Genomic DNA, 19267 nt, shown 5'->3' on the forward strand with positions numbered 1-19267 from the left:
AGAGGGGCACATGCGTGGGTGGCTCAGTTGGTTAAGTATCTTCTGACTCTCCATTTCAGATCAGGTTGTGATCTCAGTGAGATTGCGCCCCCCCCCCCCCCCCGCCCCCGCATCCGCTCCTCACTCAGCGGGGAATCTGTTTGTCCCTTTGCCTCCCCTTCTGCCCCTCCCCCTGCTCTTGCTCTCTCTCAAATAACCAAATAAAATCTTTTAAAAAGCCCAAAAAACAAAAAACTCCAGAAAAAAAAAAAAAGTAAAAAAGGTGGGAGACATCAATGAAACAGAACTGAAAAAGACGTTGCTTAGTGTTGAAGCTGGGTGACGGATATACAGGGAAAGCACATACACTTTCCTCACTGTGTTTGAAAATTTCCAAAGTAGAAAGTTTTATACAGTTTCCAGGGGTACTTAGTCCAACAGAAGGACTAAGCCTTAACCGTCTACAGCCTTAACTCCTTGCTGTAACTTCTGAATACAAATTAAGTTCAAAGTATATCATTCTCTTTCATTTGCAAAGTTTTTATTATGACCTTTTACTAAAAGCCCATAAATCACGTCCTTAATCTGGCTCTGTTTACTACCTTTCCCCTTCAAGAAGTCTCCCAAAGTTATAAAAAATAGAAATTTATAAATACACAGTGAGAATTATGCACAGTTTTTACACAAAAACAGTCGGGTCAATGTTTCAAGCTGTCTAATCATCTCCCTGGGGCCTCTCATCCGGAACAGAATTAGGGCCTCCAATCTCAACAGCAGAAGTGGCAACTCTTTCCCAAACCCACCTCCTCCTCCTTCGGCATTGGGCAGGTGCTGGTTTTGGACAGTAATGGTGAAAGAAGTAGTACAGAAATGCTGTACTACTTCCCGCAAGGTCTCAGCCCTGCAAGGTCTCAGCCCTGCACCTGCCAGGGCTCAAACCCGGGCCCGCAAGGTCTCAGCCCTGCACCTGCCAGGGCTCAAACCCGGGCCGGTAAACTCAACCGGCCGAGAATCGCCATGAGCTGAATCACAAACTCAGCAAGGGCCTGCTCGGACTGCTGTTCAGTTGAAGAATTTCAGGCCACCACCAACCTGAAGAATGCTTATTTGGTCCGGAGTGGGGGAACCCAAATATCTCCCCAGCACGCCCTCTTCAGGGACTGACAAGCAGCTCTTTGCCTCCAAGTAATGGGATAGAGGGCCCTGGAGCAACAGTGAGGCCAAAGGAACGAGGACCCTGCCGTCAAGTTTTTCAAGTCTTCAAATTCACCCAGAGCCTGGAAGGTGAGGAAATGACTCTGGAAGCAGAGAATCGGGAAAGTTCGATATGGACCTCAGGACGCTAACCCAGGGAACAACCTGTTTATCCTGTGTTAACTCCCAGGTGTTGCAAGCATTTTTCTTCTTTGGACTTGGGTTTTAAATCTCTTCCTTTGGAGACCAGCCAAAGGGTATCAGCTTGCCCAGCATCTTCCTTAACACTTGGGGGTTTTTTTTTCTTTTTTTTTGGTTTGTAGGGTACATCAAGGACGAAGTCTTCTCTCCCCAGGAGGAAAAGAGGTTGATCAGATTCAGACCTGCTTCTGGAAGAATACCCCGGCTTGGCCTGCAGGCTCCTCTCAGCCCACTTCCACCATAAGGTGGGACCACGGCCTTAGGTCCACGCCAGTCTTCCAGCAGACCAGCCAGGCCCATCCCTCAAAATCTCACCCTCCCCACCCCCCACCATCAAATCCTTTTCCTGTTGTTTACAATCGGTGATTCCTCTACAAGTCACAGTATAATATATCCACTGATAGGGCTCATCAGAGAAAACCTCTTTCCTGGGATGGAGCAGGACTCAGTTGGTAGTCCCCAAGCACACACCGGAGGGACAGTCCATGACAAATCCCTCAGGAGAGAGAGCGCTGCCCTGCTTTTGGGAGCATTCAGCAAGTGCCAACGAGAGAGTCAGTGCTGCCCTTACGCATCACTCTGACTCCTCTGTGTTTAACATATCTGCGCATGCCTGGTTTTCCAGGGTTCAAAGGAATCAAGTCCTGTAACAGCAACTGAAGTCACCAGGGGCTGCTTCGGCGCCCCACAGTCCAGCCAGGTTAAGAAAGTCTGAGCATCACCATCACGGCTTCCTCCACCCAAATACCCAGTGAAAACAGGTAATCTTAATATTAAGTTTGCTACTAAAATCATGTCCAGTCACACCGGCCGCCTTGGCTTGACTGCAAGGCCACCCTCTCTTCTTCCCTTCAGTGGCTTTAACCACTCCAGGAGAGGGTGTCCGCGTCTCTGTACAAGGCAGGCTTCCTTCTCGGCTCACGAGAGGGACCTAGAAAGAAGAGGAATCCATGGGGCCTGCCTGGTGGGGGCCCCACCTGCTCTCCTTCTAAGGGGGACAGCTCTAGGGCTGTGAGGGCTGGTCCCTGGGCTGCAGACGCTCGAACTCTTTGCAACAAGAGGTACACATGGGGGATGAATGAGGAGAGGAAACGGGAAAAGATTTCCCTTTCCCAAGGTTCAGACCCACTGGGGAGTCTCTCTTTTCTGCCAGGGAGCATAGAAGACCACCTCAGTTGACCAGAGAAGCCTCTCTGCACCCCAGCTTCCAACTCACTTCTTCCTGCGAATCTTGGGTTTCTTCACAGGCCGCAGATAGGGGTTATCGATGACATTCTCCTCCCCGTTCCGGCTTCCCGACAAGGAGGGGTTCTGCTGCAGGACAGAGGTGTTCTCCTTCTCGGCTCCAGAATCATCCTTTGAGCAAAAGCCGAAATAAAGCAAAATACCAATGGCATAAGGGAAGAGATCATGCCCATAATAAGAACTACTATTAGCATCCCTTTCATCAAGCAATTAGAAGCCCAGGAGACCACTTTCTTTCTAATGGACCTATCCCTGCCCCTGGCGAAATGAGGCCCAGGCAAGGGCCAGCAAGCCGAGGAAGATGAGACCAACAGCTTGGACACAGGGCAGCTCAGAAAACACCACTCTGAACCTCTTGAGAAGGTAATGACACGAGTTAGAACAGAGCCCTGGCAGGGGCCGGGAGTCACAGGCAAACATTTAGATGCTCAAGGAGGAAGCCCAGCCTGTGTGGAAATAAAGAAAGAGAGAAGTGACCCGTGATGCTTTGCAGGACACGGGGCCAGAACAAATCATGTCCCCAGGACATCTCCTAGACCAAACCGAATGCAAATCATAATCGATTTCCTCCAGATTCTCAACTATCTGGTTCCTGCAACAGGTACAAATGATCATACTGCTACAGAGGCCAAACACTTCTAGAGCCCTGAGGGTTCCCACCAAGGCAAAGAGAGCGCACAGGCGCCAACACAGGAACGTCAACGACAATCCCCATCTGTGACATGCGGGTCAGCTCTTTCACTGTTTGCTTTTTGAGGAAAGTGATTTGAGAGAAAAGTTTATAGGTTTACATATATTCAACATGACCTCAATTAAAGCATTTTTTAATCATAATGTGTGTAGACATATTAAAAGTAGGTCGAAACATTAGAAACCAGTTCTGGGAATATGGGTGATTGATTCTCCTTTCCCTATTTATACTCTCTTCTGTTTTCCAAGTTCTTTAAAATGAGCAGAAGCTGCAGGGGAAGAGGGAAAAAAACCACACCAAGGACTTGACCTAGAAGCTCAGGCCTGAGGGAGAAGTGACCCGAAGAAGCCTGTTGGGCTGCGCCCCCTGGTGACAGGCCAAGCGTCCTGTCAGTGAGATTCCTGTTAATGTAATTGAGGCAAAAGAGGACCTGACCTCAACCAGAAGATTCTGTTGTCGAAGACAGCAGGGTAGAGGGCGCTGTGATTGGATGACAGGAACAGCAGGTTCCCTCACAAGGGACAGCAGGCGACAGGGACTCTAGGCACAGGCTTAGTACACCTGAAGAAACTGGCTCCCTTCTAGGTTCTGCTGCCCGCCCCTCCGTGCCCCACCAATTCTGTTCCCCCCAAAACCCAGGGTCCCTGTGCAACAGCCGATCCCGTGGGACCACAACCTAGAGCCATTGTGGGCCCTCTGGAGGCTCTCTTGAAAGCGGGTGCCCGCAGGCCAACCTAGCTCATGCCAGACCCAAGGTCTGACCAGGACCAGACCTGCCTAGGGTATTTGGCTCCCAATCTTTCTGAAGGGGTTAATGGCTTGGCTTAGTAACCCACCCCTTATATCCCTGCTGTCTTCTCTACCGGAAACGCCCTGCCTTAAAGTTCCAGCAAGTTCACTTTAACCATGCCTTAAGTGTTTCCTGAGATAATGAGGATGGGAGGGACAGTCAGGGGCACAGAAAAGCCAGCTCTGGGACCTCTGCCAGAGGGCACTAGGCTCCCTCCATTGGCTCACTTGTCTCACAAGGCCAGGACGTGGGTCCCGAGTCATGGGACAACAGCTTCTCTTCTCCCAAGTACAGCTGGAAATGCCACTTTCTTGCCTCCTTCAGGGACAGGCAGCCTTGAGACAGGGAGGGATAGGAGTAGATAAAAGTAAAGTACCAAACTCACTGAGATTTGCTTGAAAAAGGTGGGAGCAGAAGAGTCTGTCAGGAGCTCCCTGAGCCTGCGAAGGCCTGAGTGTGTGAGCTCTGGGGAGCCCCCCACACCCCGGGGTGAGTGCGGTGCCTCACAGTTTCCAACACCGTTTTTCTACACTGACCACGGCCGCATGAGCCCCTCTGCCCTTACCTCTCTCCTGACACCCAGGATCGCATAGCCACCTGCTCGCTCAACATCTCCACCCGGCCTCGAGGAGGCACCTCAGACTTCTGTGCCAGAAACGGAACTCCAGCCCTTCCCCTGAGCGCAGTCTTCCCACAGTCCTCCCATGGCGACTCCGTCCTTCCAGCTGTTCAAGCCAAAACTCCACAGTCATCCTTGCTTTTCTTTCTCAGACTCCCACATCCAAATCTGTTAGGGTAACTTCTTGGCCTTACCTTCAAAATACGGGTAGAATCTGACCACTTCCACTCTCTCCACTGCAGCTGCCCTGTTGGACCCCCAGTAGCTCTCGTCAAGACTGTCACAGCAGCTTCCTAACTGACCTCCCCCATAGCCTGCGATCCTTGAGGGAGTTCCACTATGTCCCTCGTCCGTTTCACACCCTCCCATGACTCCCATGTCACCCACTTAAAAGCCAGTTCTGAAAGCTGACTGCAGGGTCCTACCTGACCTGCCCTCCACCTCCCTCCCACTGCCTCCCTCAGCCACAGCCCTACTCACCTCTGTGTTGTTCCTCAGGGCCTCTGCACTGGCTGCTCCCTTTCCAGAATGCTCTTCCCCAGATATCCACATGGCTCACTTGCTCACTTCCTGCAAGTCTCTTGTCAAATGTCTCCTCAGTGATGTCTACCCTGATACCCTATTTAAAACTGAAGCTTCCATCTTTCACCCTGGATCTTCCCCCTCCTTGAACCCCTTGCCCCAACAATAGCATCTCCATCTTTAATAGACTGTAAATGATTCATCTATATATTACGTTCATTGTATCCCCTCCCCCCCCAGCCAACACAGCTTCCAAAAGGCAGATGTTCCGTCTGCTCTGCTCACTGAGGTATCCCAAACACCCAGAACGGTATCTGCCACATACAGGTACTAAATAAATATTTGTTGAGTAAATGAATGGTACATTGTTCACAAAAGAGCAAAAGTTTAGACATGGGTATTATCTGAGGAAGGCAGCTAGTTCAAATATAGAAGGAAAAAAAATTCTCTTACACACTAATTTAAAATGAATAGTCCCTTTATGTTCAAGTACATGGAGAAACCGGAACTGGGTTAAACAAAGTAACCAACTAGCAACAGTCCTCGAAAGAAGTGCTGCCACTGATAGATAAACGAATACTTTAAAATACCAGTTATTTAATTCACTGTGACGATGTCTGTAAACCACAGATAGAAAACATAAGCGTCCACAGGGAGCTGGTGACATTGCGTGGTTATACCCCACAGTGGAGCACGATGAAAGCATTAGGAGGGCTGAAGAAACTCCTGACATACACCTATGGAATGAACACCAAGATACACCGATAAAGGAAAAAAGGAAGGGAAAATGGTTTGTGATTTGCTATTTGTGTTTAAAACAAGGAGGAAACTGTGTCTCTGGGAGGATACACAAGAGACTGGTGACACTGGCTGCTTGGTAGGCGGGGAAGTGGATGACAGGGACCATGGATGGGATAAAGGATACATTTCTTTCTACACTGTGAATTTTGAAACATAGGATTGTACTTGCCATTCAGCAGAACAACATGAACAAGTCCAATTAACTGGATATCAATTGTTGCTAGGATTCTTTTCTTGAGGTCTTTTTATTTATTTCTTTATTTTAACAGAAGAGCAGGGGGTCGTACAGCCTGAAACGGTGGGAGGCTGGGAGAGGGAGCCACCAGCCAGGCACCCAATGTAGGCTGCCGAGTTAGGTGTTCCTATCCCTGCCTTGGTACTTCTGAGGAAAGACTCAGATGTTGGGGAATGCGACCCAGGTCATGTTATCTGGAAAGCAGAGCAGTCTGGACTGGAAGCCGGGCCAGCTCGACTCTTCCTACTCTCTGCCGTCTGGCTTGGCCTCTCAGTACCCTGGAGTCCTATAGCACCTCCTGCGTTCCCACAGCCTTGGCTCACTCACGGCCACGACCCCACCTATGTCACCCCCTGTGGTGTCCTGTCACACACCTGCAGGCCTTTAGCGTCTTGGTACTTACAAAGGGATGGTGGTTTTGCTTAGAAGATGCCTCCTGTTCATAAGGTGAACCTCATCTGAGTCCACGACCCAATCACCGTATCTCAGACCAAATTAACTGAGTCCAAAACAGAACGGTAGGATAACAAGTTCCTCTGCTTTAGGTAAAGGCACGGGCTTCTAGCCCTAATTCTGAAAGGAACAATCCAACATTAAAGACACGTGCGTTCAAGCAAGGAGGCCCGTCGGCAAATAACAGAAGACAGCACAGGCCGGCTGCACTCCACCTGCATGCTGGAGCTGCTGGCTGCCACCTGCCGCCTGGAACGGTAGAGAACACGAGGAACGCTTGGTCCAATGACAATCACCAAGGCATCCTTGGCTTCAAAGTCAGGGCCGGCCTTAAAGGATGGATGAATATGGTAAGCAGACCACAAGGTCCCACAAGCCTTAAAGGTATCCAAACTTCTAGAAGTTCTGTGGCTGTACTTGGCACTTTCTCACAAAGATGCAGGAACACGAGTGGGGTCTTATCCTTGTATGTACTGAGTACAACACATCGATACCCAGATGAGAACATCCAAGAGCTCTGACGAGCACGTCTCACCCGCCTTGGCCTCTGTGCCCACGCACTCTATCTCCTCCCCCGGGAGTGAAATGCCCCTAACAAGGCCAACCCTCCACCATGCCCTGTCCCCTAAATCCCTTACCTCTCACCTACCAAAGAACATCAATCCAAAATGTTTCTTTCTCTCCTGCATCCACCTTTCCTCTCTACCAGATCATCCCATCAGCATACTGACATCCTGTTCTTTCTTTTATCTTAAAGAAACAAAAATAAAAACGCCTCTCTTAGCCCCTTAATGTTCCCCCTTGGGCCACCGCTCCATTTTTCTCCTTCCCTTTAGAGCAAAATTCCTTGAAACCATTGTCTGTATAAGTGCTGTCCAACGGAACTTTCTGCAATGATGTCAGGGTTCGCATCTGCACTGCCCCATGTGGTAGCCACTACCCGTAGGTGGCTATTTAAGGAGTGGCCCGTGTGACTAAGAAACTGAATTTTTAGTTTTATCTCAGTTACATTAATTTCAGTTTTTTAAAAAATTTTTAAAGATTTTATTTTTAAGTAATCTCTACACCCAAAACGGGGCTCGAACTCACAACCCCAAGATCAAGAGTCACACACTCTACCGACTGAGCCCACCAGGCACCCCTAATTTCAGTTTAAATAGACACACGTGGCTACTGTAACGGACAGCACAAGTCTGTACTTATGGAGCCCAGCTCCTCTTCTTTTTATCCTTACCCACTCCCAAGGAGCTCACCCAGTCTCATGGTTTTAAACACAATCTGCGTGTTGATGACTCTCAAATTCGCATCTCTGCCCGACAGCTCCTCCGACTCCAACTCACATCCATCTCTCCACCTGACATCACCACCGGCTGTCTAATGAGCATCTCAGTTACCCTGTTTCACCGGACTCCTGCCTCTCCCCTAGCTACCTGGCCCACCTAGGGCTTCCCTAGCTTAGCTGAAGGCAACTCCATCTTTCCTGTTGTTCAGGAGAAATGCCTTGCAGTCCTCTTTGGCTCTCTCTTTCTCACAACTCATACCCACTCCATCGCTTGGCTCTGCTCTGAAAATAGTCTAGAATCTGACCAAACAATCTATCTGACCACGTCTCATTGCCTTTGCTTCTACTACCACCCCTCAGTTTACTGCAGAGCCTCCTAAGCGGGTCTCTCTGCTTCTGCCCTTGTCTTCTGCAGTCTACTGTCAACACAGCAACCTGACCTTGTTAAGAAACCTACATCAGACCCTGACCCTCCTCTGCTCAGCATTCCCAATGGCTCCCACCTTACTGAGAAAAAGCCCAGTGTTGAGTACAGGCTTTAAGATGTGACTGACCAGGAGCTCCCCCTTGTTCATGCCACCTTGATGGCCTTGCTGTTCCTCATCTCAACAGCTCCCACCTCAGGGCCTTTGCATCTCCTATGCCCTCTGCAAGGAATGTTCTACTCCCAGATACGTATAAGCCTTGTTCCCTTCAGGTCTTCCCTCAAATGTTACCTTCTCAGTCACCCTATCCAGTACCACATCCCCTCATACCCACACTACTTCCTATCTCCTAATTTATCATTTTTCTTAGCTATGTGAGGGCAGGAAATTTTGTCTATTTCGTCTCCTACTAATTCCCCAGTACCCGGAACTGTGCCTGGTTCTGGCAGACACTCGTTCAATATTTGATGAATGAATGAATGGTCCCCATGACATGGACTTATCTCTCACACAAGAGCTCATGTCACACTTGGATCATCATGAGCCCGTGATCTAAGTCCCTAACACAAAGCCAGAGGCCCGGGGTAGGTCATGTCTACTTCCCAGGGTGATAGGCTGAGGGCAGCAGGGGTGAGTTTTGGGGGTACTGTGAAGCAGGCAGAAGGCAGGACCCACCGTACTGATATGAAGAGGGAGGTTCTCTGTGTCTGTCTGCTCATCCTGTTCCGAGGAATCCGTCTCTTCCATCTGTTGCATCTCCAGCTCCGACGGGAGAAGGGCTGTCAGATAGGGGATGGTGAAAGGCCTGGCGGCGATCACTAAGAAATTGGAAGAGAGGCATCATTCCAGTCACGGTGTCCTTGCAGCGGGCTAAGAGCCTCACAACAGATGCGTGAGCAGCAACGAACAACAGTCATGGCTGATGCGCTCGAACACTCATCCCGGACCACACAACGTCCCATACGCTATCTTTAATCCTTGCCTCCACCCTACTAAGTACGATTGCCAGCCCCATTTTACAGATGAGGACCCTGAGGCATGGAGTGAGCTTCCTATAATGAATGGTGGTGGGAACAGTTCCCCACTCACAGGTTCACGAGAGAATTCAATGAGATAATACAAGGGAAAGGATTAGCTCGGTGTCTGGCACTTGTGAACTGTTAGCGGCTCTTATTCCAGGGCCAGGCCCACAGCAAGCATTCTATAGGGCCTTGCTTACTCAGTCAATCACCCAAACCAATCTCTCTTGTTCAGCTCTGGAAAAACCGAGGCCTACAGAGATGAGGTAACGTGGGCACACAGTGAAATGGCAGAGCTGAGATGAGAACTTCAGTGAGGGGGAGCCTGTGAAAGGACATGGTGAAGAGCAGAGAACGGGGGTGGGGGTGTTCGGTCAGTGCCTCGCCCCCTAATGTCAGTGTCCCTCCTACTGCCAGGGCTGCCCCTTCCACCGGGTGAGTCTCTCTGATGCCTATGGCCAGTCATGCTCAAGGTAGCTTGAACTGAACCTCAAAGAGCTGATCCCCACAGAGGCCATAACAGTTTCAGTCACCGGTTAGGGACAGGCCCTTCAGACGTGGGAACAGGAGCCAGAAGTGTGAAGACCAAGCTGCCCCCAAGACAAAGACAGAGCTCTCGTTTCTTCCTATCATGCTGAGAGAAAGGAGAGATGGAATGATTATTTCAAACGACAAGACAGGGTCCCCAGAGGGGGAGAGACTCTTACATGGAAATGTGCTGACGTCATCTTTGAAAAGACTCTGGGTCTCGCCTGTCTTGGCCATAAAGCGGGTGAGTGCCCGCTCCACGTCCCGCCTCTGGGATGCTGCCTTCTCCCGCAGGACCTGGTAGTCTGACACGGGCTCGCGGTACGTCTGGAAAGTGAAGGGCAAAGACACGAGAGGAATATCCATGGATCATTTTTGCTGTTGTGATGTCCTTCCACCCTTTTGGTGCCCCACTGACATTACTTGGAGCTGAGATCCCCAAGGGCAGTTGGAGGGGCAGAAAGAAAATGATGTAACTATGACTAATATTTATTTTTAAGCTTAAAAATTAAGAAATGCACATTTACTATAGCAAATGCCCCCAGGCCTTCATGTAGCTTCTGTGACAGCTGGTCTCAGGCCCGAGAGACACACCCTGAGGGGAGAGTGGGAATCCCCCCAGGGAAGCCCTGACAGGGAGCCCCCAGTCCCACCAGTGTAATAGGACATCCTGCAGCATGTGAGCGGCTGCTTACGTATTGGCCTGTTTTCTTACACCGACCTTTACAAACTGGCTATGTTGTCCCAAAAGGGCCCCTCGAGGACACACAGACTGAGGCTATCACTGTAAGTGCAAGTGAGCAAGAAAACGGTGGGCTGACACTGCCCCGGCTCCTAACGATGAGCTCTTTGGCAATCACGTCACCGAGTGAAAAACGGCCGAGATCTCATTAGGATGAGAAGTTCATGAAAACTAATTTTAAACTGTTAATGGTAAAACTGCCATTTTAACCATGACCAAAACAGCAACTACTCTTCATGATATGGAGATTAGATTTTTAAAAGAGCTAATGGAACCACTTGGCAGTATCTACTAAAGCTGACCACACGTACCGCCGATGACGCAGCCATCCCGCCCCTGGGTATGTACCCAACAGCATGCGAACATACGAGCACTAAAAGACATGTCACGATTTCAAAAAATAAAACGCAGAGGCGATCCCACGGCTGCCACTACAAAGGAGTGAACGTGTTTCCTGAACCTTTAATGAGGCTGAGAGTATCTGTTCATGCATATAATTTTGGCATACTGTTACATTATATTCATGTCAACAAGCAAACACCGCAATATGCGCTTAATGTTTTTACTGTCAAAGGTACACTAGACAAGAGTGAGAGACTGTTGTAGGTTGAACTGTGTCCCCCCAAAAAGAGATATGCTGTTGAAGTCCTAACTCTGGTACATCAGAATATGACCTTACTTGGAAATAGGATCATTGCAAAATGTAATCAGTTAACATGACGTCGAACTGGAGTATGGTGGTACTAATCCAATATGACGGTGCCCTTAGAAGAAAATGGTCACATGAGGGGAGATATAGAGGATGCCCCGTGAAGACAGTTGGAGGGACGTATCTATAAGCCAAGGAATGCCACAGACTGCCTACAAACCACTCAAAGCTAGGAAGAGGCAAGGAAGGATTCCCCTGCAGGTTTCAGAGGGAGCCTGCTGACACCATGATTTTGAACTTCTAGCCTCTCGAACTGTAAGACAATGCATTTCCGTTGTTCTAGGCCACCTAGTTTGTGGCACTTTGTTACAGCAGGCAGTCCTATGACACTAATACAGAGACTACTGGTCAAGGACAATGGCCATGTTGCAATGGCGGGTGACCATCTATTCCTGAGGTATGGAGCGATGTCCTGGAGGACTTGCCCCGACAGCCTGCCTGATGGCCATATTTGCACCAGTACATGGGGTGGAGGTGAGGACAAAAGAAGTGTGTGGAAGACCTCTGGGCACACCACACCTTTCCAAGGGAAGGTGAAACTGCGAGTTTGGCAAATGAGAGCACATTCGAACCACGGAGAACATAATTCTCCTCCGCCAAATTATGTGTCAATGAGGAAAGACATTCGGAATTCTGAACCACCCTTTTACCAACAAACTTTTGGACTCCAGTCTGACTGTCAATAGGAACTGACTACTTTTGTATCAGTCACAGTCCCCAGTGTGGCCACATCACTCACCGGAGTTTTGATGTAGGTGTGCGGGTCAGGGAACTCGGGAAAATGGCTGGGGATGTGCGGCGGGTGGGGTCGGTTCTGCCCTGCAGTGAGGGCCTTGGGGGTCACCGGCTGATTGGTCACTGGAGCTGCAACAGAGTCACAACCGGTTACTCCGCCACCCCAGGCCGTGGGTCTCTACCCCATCCCTCCTTTTCTCAAAGTAAATGCTGGACCTCAATGCTCTCACTGTACAATAGGCACTTTGTATTTCTATCAATAAGGAGCCTTCATTGGCTTGAGGACCTGAGAAGGTCACCCCCGTGATGCCCGGCCCTGCTGGATGACCTGGGGTCACAGTCCCACGTACAATAATCTGCCTGCATGCCGCTTAGGTAGGAGAGTGGGTGGCTGTGACAAGTTAACTACACAAGGGAGCATGCTGAGGAACGAAGGAAATGGGGTAGGCTAGCAACTCTCTTCCCATAGAACCCAGATGACAAAGACAAACCCTGAGCCAGGCAGGGTAAGTCAGGGTGGGCTAAGGAAAACAAGAAGGGATTGAAAATAAAAATGGTCCTTTCCACTGTTACTCTGAGAGAATTTCTTAAAAAGGCGCCACCACGAAAAGAGTGTGGAGAAGAAATTTAGTATATTCTCCCCAAGGTCCTACAAGCCCAAACTACTTACTCCCAAGTCAGTTTATGGCACTCAGTTTATCTAAGGCAGAGGTCATCCAACTTTTGTGTAAAGGGACAGAGTAAATATTCTAGGTTTTGCCAGCCATACAGTCTGTCACCACTACTTAACTCTGCCATTATAGCACGAATGCACCACGGATAGTAAGTAAATGTGGCTGTGTTCCAATAAAACTTTATTTACATAAATAGGCAGTAGGCCTCCAGGCCATAGTTTATGTGACTGAAGACGACTGAGACCTTTCACATTCTTCACACAGCCCTCTTCTGGGGCTAAAGCACAAGGAACCACAGCAACACCTCAGAAATGGTTTACCTTTCTGGTGACTGAACTTCACACCCTAATCCTATTAACCTAAATAAAGATCCTCTTGCAGGTATCCCCAGATAACGGAAGGGAGCCCACACTGGGAAGTAGCTACAAACCGATCCTTGCCCTAGTCAACGAAGTCAGTCCACGACCATTAACTGAGCCCTTACTGAGTCCCTCAGTTCCAAGTCACTTACGGGCAGTGATGACCATCCTCTGAGACCGTTTCGCATAAGCAGGGAGGGTGTCCACATTGAAACCTAAGAAACAGGAGAGCAAAAATCACTGCCCAGACCACCGGCTACTGAACACGGAAGGGGGAGGAACACTGCGGCGGCAGAGCTGAAGCCCCCAGCTCGAGTGCTGGGCTGCCGCTCCAAAGCCGCTCCGGCAGAACCCCCCAACAGGAAAGTAGGAGGTCTCGTAAACAGATTCAGAGGAACGCTCTTTTGAGGGAACCCTCTCTCAAGCTAAAAGCAAACCGGGAGACTCATGAGGGAACTCAAGAACACTCGGCAGACAGGGCCGACTCCTGGGGACTCTTCTTTCTCTTGCAGCCCCAGCTCGGCTGCACTGGAGAACTGGAGAACTGGAGGGGTACTCACCCATCTCAACAAGCGTGACCACGATGTCCGACAGTGTGGGCTGCGTCCTGGCTGTGTGCTCACAGTAGGACTTGGCGCTCCTCCCGATTTCTGAAATGTCTGGCAAAGGATCAAAGGCATAAAGTCTTATTCTCAGTTCCCCAAAAGTTAAGTGCAAAATTATCGTGACGAGCCAGCAATTCCACTCCTAGGTAGATACCCAAGCGAACTGAAAACAGACACTTGAGCACCAGTGTTCATGGCAGCATTATTCGCAGTAGCCAAAAGGTGGGCACATCCCCAGATGAATGGATAAACAAAATGTGGTCCACACACACAACGGAGCATTATCCGGCCTTCCGAAGGAATGAAATTCTGATCCAGGCTACAACATGGACAAACCTTGAAAATGCTATGCAAACTGAAATAAGTCAGACATAGAAAGTCAAATATTTTAAGATTCCATTTATATGAGGTACCTAGAGAAAAGAAAAGTCAGAGACAAAAGGTGGATTTGAGGTTACCAGGAGCTTGGGGGAAGGGGGGATGGGGAGTTAATGTTATGGATATAGTGTTTCTGTTTATTTATTTATTTATTTAAAAGATTTTATTTACTCATTTGTCAGAGAGAGAGCATAAGTAGGGAGAGCGACAGGCAGAGGGGGAAGCAGGCTCACCGCTGAGCAGGGAGCCCGATGTGGGACTTGAACCCAGGACCCCGAGATCACGACCTGAGCCGAAGGCACAAGCTTAACTAACTGAGCCACCCAGTTGTCCCAGTGTTTCTGTTTAGATGATGAAAAATAGTGTTGACAGTTGCTCCATATTGTGAATGTATTTAATGCCACTGAATTGTTCATTTACAAATGGTTATGTTGGTAATTTTATGTTATGTATATCTTGCCACCAAAAAAGGGGGAGGAGGAACAAATTTTTGTTTCTTCTATCTGAAGCTGAACTTCTACTTAAGAGTTATTGGGGTGCCTGGCTGGCTCAGTTGATGGGAGTGTGTGACTCTTGATCTTGGGGCTGTAAGTTCAAGCCCCAGGATGGGAGTAGGGATTACTTAAAAATTAAATCTTAAAAAAAAAAAAAGTTATGCCAAAGTCCTTCAGGGAAAAGGGAAGGCATGAAGCTGGGCTCCATAAATGAGGTGGATGGGCAATTTCATGACAACTAAAATTGTGCTGAATTTTACATACAGAAAAGCCTCTGGGGAGAGGTCCACAGATTTCATCAGATACAAAAGGAGCCCCAAAAGGTAAGGATCACCTGCTCTAGAAGCCCTAATGTTTCAGCAGTTCAAAGCAAGTGGTGTCTGAGTGGGAAGGGTGTTGAGCTGAAGACCCACCACCAACTCACCACTACCCTGGGCAAGTGACTAGTATTGGCTTCCATACCTGAAAATGGTGGGCAGCGTCTGCTTACTGTGGGGAAAACCTAATTAGAATCCTGGTAGAATGTCTTAGAAACAAGCCAGGTGGCAGTTAAAATATCTATGCCCATTTGGCATTTTTCTTTTCTTTTTTTTTTTTTTCCTCAGCAGGTCCTAGGATTTCAAAGGAGATGTACAAGAAATGTAGAAAATAGTATTCAGAAACTTTGCTCTGAACCCAGTCTAAGATTGGAGTCCCTAGAAACTAAGTGATTGTAGGCAACAAACACAAAAACTGTGCCTGGTGCTTATAACTAACACAAATCCTGAAACTTTGATCTCCAGAGCTCTTGACAACATGGAAGTGCTCACATCTTAGCGAGACCCCAGCTTAAGCCATCTATCCTCGGTATTCCTTGGAACAAAGTGGCAGAATTTTATACTATTTTCAAGCCTTTTAGTTTCAGTATTCACAGCTTTCCAACACAACTATTTCAGCTCCATCCCCCCTCTTTCTTCTGCGAGAGAAACTATGTCTTCTGAGAGAAAAAAGGCCCTCTTGTCCAGTGGTTATCAGAAAGAACTGCCTCAACCATAAGGACCTTTAAACTCTGAATTCCAAGATCTTTTCAAGAACTGAATTCTTCTCTGTTGGGAACTATTAGTCCATTCTTTCAGGACAAAAGTTCTTGAAGTGTGGTCTGGGAATCCCCAGGCAGCCCTGAAATCCTTTTCAAAGTCCAGAGGCCAAAACTATGTTCATAATTAAGTGAAGACATTCTTTGACTTTTTTTACTCTCATTGTCTCACGTAGTTTTCCAGAGGTTATATGGCCTAGGATGATATCATGGCTCTGAAGGATAATGGAATATGGGCTTGTATATGTTTACATTAAAAATTTTTCTCAATTTTATTTCCACATGTGGCAAGAATCACTCTTTATAAAGCCCATGTAGACAACACTCCTCAGGACCCTCAATATTTAAGAGTCTGAAGAGGCTCTAAGACCAAAACATTTGAGATCACTGCTTTAGGAAAACATTTGGTATTTAAAAGTTCCGAACATCAGCTGCGGAGAGCACCTCACCTCAGACCACGTCCTTCCTGGGGCAGCCCGCAGTGAGTGCCTGATCAAGAACTGAGTACAGAGGCGGGGCCTTTTCGGCCTGACGCGGCCTACTCTGAAGGGCAGCAACAGCTCCAGAACTGTCCATTGAGTTAGCCAATTCTTTATTTGGCCTGCATTGCAGTTCACTTCTCCCTCTGCCCAAACCTTTTTCTTCCTTTCATCTGTAAATGTTGATCCCTCAAAAGACAACTTAAAAATAACCCCATCTTTTTTTTTTTTTAAAGATTTTATTTACTTATTTGACAGAGACAGCCAGTGAGAGAGGGAACACAAGCAGGGGGAGTGGGAGAGGAAGAAGCAGGCTCCCAGAGAAGCAGGGAGCCAGATGCGGGGCTTGATCCCGGAATCCCGGGATCACGCCCTGAGCCAAAGGCAGACGCTTAACGACTGAGCCACCCAGGCGCCCCAAAAAAATAATCCCATCTTTCATCCCATCCTACTTTCCACCACCTCCCCACCCCAATAGACTAAAGCAGGGAAATACGTTGCTCAAACAGAAAAGCCTGTGTGAGACTACTCCATGCTCCTACACCTCAACCTGTTTCGAGTGTTTTTTTCCATTCTGTAAAATTTATTTGCCCCGCCTTTGTATCACATACTATAGCATTTGATTATCCAATGTGTAGCATGTATTCATGGGAATTAATTGTGACTGCAACAAAACTGTTCACTTCTTTGAGCACAGGGAACAAGCAGCAACAACAGCACCAGCAAGGCATCAAGAGCTTACAACATTCCTAACGTCGAATGTTTTACATATGCCCCTCACTTGTCTTCACAACTCCATGAGACACAATTATCCTACTTCACAAATAAGGAAATGGAGGTTCAGGAGGTTTGGTGACTTGCTCAAGCTATGAAACGGCAGAGTGATGGCTTACATCCACATCCATCTGATTCTAAAGCCTGTAAGTCACTTTACTACACTCCTCCTTTTCCTAAATCCTAACATTATCAGATTGCAGGACACAGAACAGATGTTTGGTTGACTCAAGGAAGGCCTATTGGTTCCTGGTACTTACAGCTCTGCAGCATCTCTGTCAATGTTTCCACAGATGCTTTCTCAGCACTCTCGAACCCTGCCTCTGTCAACAAAGAGCTTACAACCACTTGAAGGGTTCGCCTCCGGGCCAGATGGTAGTTGTCAGCAGGGTTAGTGGATTGTTTACTTCCTGATCTCTGTGAATCAGCGCCCCATTAAAAAAAAAGAAAGAAAGAAAAGATTTTCACCCATAGGACAAGGGTGCAGTCAAATAGCTCACCTATCATCAATGGCAAGCAAAGGTTCTTTCGCTAAATATTTATTTATCAGCGCTAAATAAAATATGGTAGCCGCTGGTGTTTAGCCTTATAAATCCTGGCCAACTGAGTAATAATCGGGTACCCAAGGGGCTCGAAATATCAAGGAGATACCTAAAACTTAAAACGCCAATAACACAAAATGTCTGGTTTTTTACTTCCTATTTTAGCAGATTATCAAAATATATAGCTGAAAAAATATGCATGATGGGGTTGAATCCATGCCCAGCTCCCAGAAAACAATGATCTCTCTCTTTTCTCCCATCTCCACACCATTTCACCACCCAGAAAAACTAAAACACCACCACACGATGCTGAAGAGAAGAAGGCAAAGGACAACCGCTCAGAAAAGTAGGAAAGCTGAATATTTTGAAACGGGAATCCCTCCCAACTTTGGCTGGCCAATAAGAAGGCAAAACCAGCCTCTTCGGACCAATCAGGAGGTGTTCCGGGTTCCCAACCCCCAACAGGGAAGGAGCCAATCAGTATACGGGTCCACCAACTCAGGAGGCCGTAGCCAAGTCCCAAGGAGGGGGGCATATATGGCCTGAAAGATGCTCCCACCACTCGGAGCTCATAGCGGGGCTGGATTTCTGGCTATGAGCTTGTTGCCCACACTAGGGGTAGTTACAGAATGCCCAGACTCTCTCGGCTTCGGCCCCGCGCCTCCCGCCCTTACCGTTCCGGAGCCACCGGCCCCGGCAGTGGCCGCCGTGTCGGCCATCTTGCTCTGGCGTAATGTGCGCGAGCGCAGGGCAGTATGGGACTTGTAGTCGCGGAACGGGGAGGGGCGGAGGGGCGGGACGGCGTGCACACCTCGGAGCTTTCCTAAGCCCAGGCGGGTGGGGGGGGTGTGTGCGTGTGTGTCTGAGGACCCCGGCCCACGTGACCGTCAGTGAGTGGTAGGTTCTTGGGGCCCCAGTGAGCCTCGGAATTGGCTACGAAGAGAAGCCCTGAGTCTCACACCGATTCCTAGACGAAATCGTTTCTCATAAAGAGCACATTCCTGGAACCTCCAAACTTGCCTGTTAAGCAACACTTGGCTGGATCCCGCTCGGTCCCAGTGACTTTCTCTGGGGAAGGGGCCTGAGAATCCGTATACTGAAGCTCTCCAGGAAATTCTCCCGAGCGGGAAATTTGGGGAAATGTGCTGATGGCCCCGCAGCCTGCCAAGGGTCCACTTGGACCTAGAGCTTACAGACCAGCTAGCCCAGGTTTTCTGCTGCATCCCGCTGCCTTCTCGCCCTCCATCCGCAGGTATTTGCGGGGCGAGGCGGGAGGCGCAGGCGGCATGAAGCTGTCCCGTGCCCGCTTCACTCCCAGGGCGTTGCGTCCACGCGGTGCTTGTGGTTTTCTGCGTCTCGCACGCTCGCCAGCCACTCTGGGACGGGATTCTCCGTGCCGGGGTGGGGGACCGCTCCGCGCCTCATTCCGTTACGTTTGCGGGTGCCTGGGAGGGTGCAGACGCTGGCTCTGAATCCTAACACTTGTCGGCTGTGGGACTTTGGGCACGTTACTTAGCCACACTGCCTCAGTTTCCTTCCGTGTGTGTGTGTGTGTGTGTGTGTGTATGAGAGAGAGAAACTGGGGTGGGATTGATAGAAAAGAAAATGAGCTAGCACACACAATGGGTCTGGCACAGTGGCAGACATATAGTAAGAGGTCAAGAAACAGCACCTAAAGTTGTTTATTTCCTGCGCGCAGCATGAATGACCGGCGAAC

At 48.8% G+C, this 19267-nt stretch overlaps 1 protein-coding gene across 8 annotated transcripts; it reads right to left on the reverse strand.

Moving 5' to 3' along the window:
* Nucleotides 1–240: 240 nt before the first annotated feature.
* On the reverse strand, nt 241–18280 carry TAF8 (TATA-box binding protein associated factor 8). 8 transcript variants are annotated; one of them, XM_045777030.2, is made up of 9 exons: nt 18225–18280; nt 17269–17425; nt 13764–13862; nt 13356–13418; nt 12175–12299; nt 10164–10311; nt 9113–9255; nt 2591–2730; nt 241–2305 (listed from the first exon to the last, which is right to left on the reverse strand). In XM_045777030.2, exons 1-9 carry the CDS (start codon nt 18267–18269, stop codon nt 2293–2295), a joined length of 933 nt encoding a protein of 310 aa, XP_045632986.1. In that variant the 5' UTR covers nt 18270–18280; the 3' UTR covers nt 241–2292. The 8 variants fall into 8 exon arrangements, 5 of the variants coding, with proteins under 5 accessions (XP_045632986.1, XP_045632990.1, XP_087713255.1 ...); XR_006776100.2 differs by lacking the exon at nt 241–2305 and adding an exon at nt 4328–4435; XR_015722296.1 differs by lacking the exons at nt 241–2305; nt 2591–2730 and adding exons at nt 5822–6979; nt 7380–7480.
* Between the last annotated feature and the right edge of the window lie 987 nt (nt 18281–19267).

Source organism: Ursus americanus, chromosome 29 (assembly GCF_024610735.1).
Source record: "Ursus americanus isolate L20-20 chromosome 29, mUrsAme1.1.p, whole genome shotgun sequence".
Lineage (NCBI taxonomy): Eukaryota > Metazoa > Chordata > Mammalia > Carnivora > Ursidae > Ursus > Ursus americanus.

Bases quoted from the DNA above. Each gene is read 5' to 3' on its own strand.
- TAF8 (XM_045777029.2), bottom strand. From the start codon at position 18,269: ATGGCCGACACGGCGGCCACTGCCGGGGCCGGTGGCTCCGGAACG. The intron at 17,426-18,224 runs GTAAGGGCGGGA...GCTGATTCACAG, and splicing joins GGGCCGGTGGCTCCGGAACG to AGATCAGGAAGTAAACAATC. The intron at 12,300-13,355 runs GTAAGTGACTTG...ACTCTGTTGCAG, and splicing joins GAGGATGGTCATCACTGCCC to CTCCAGTGACCAATCAGCCG.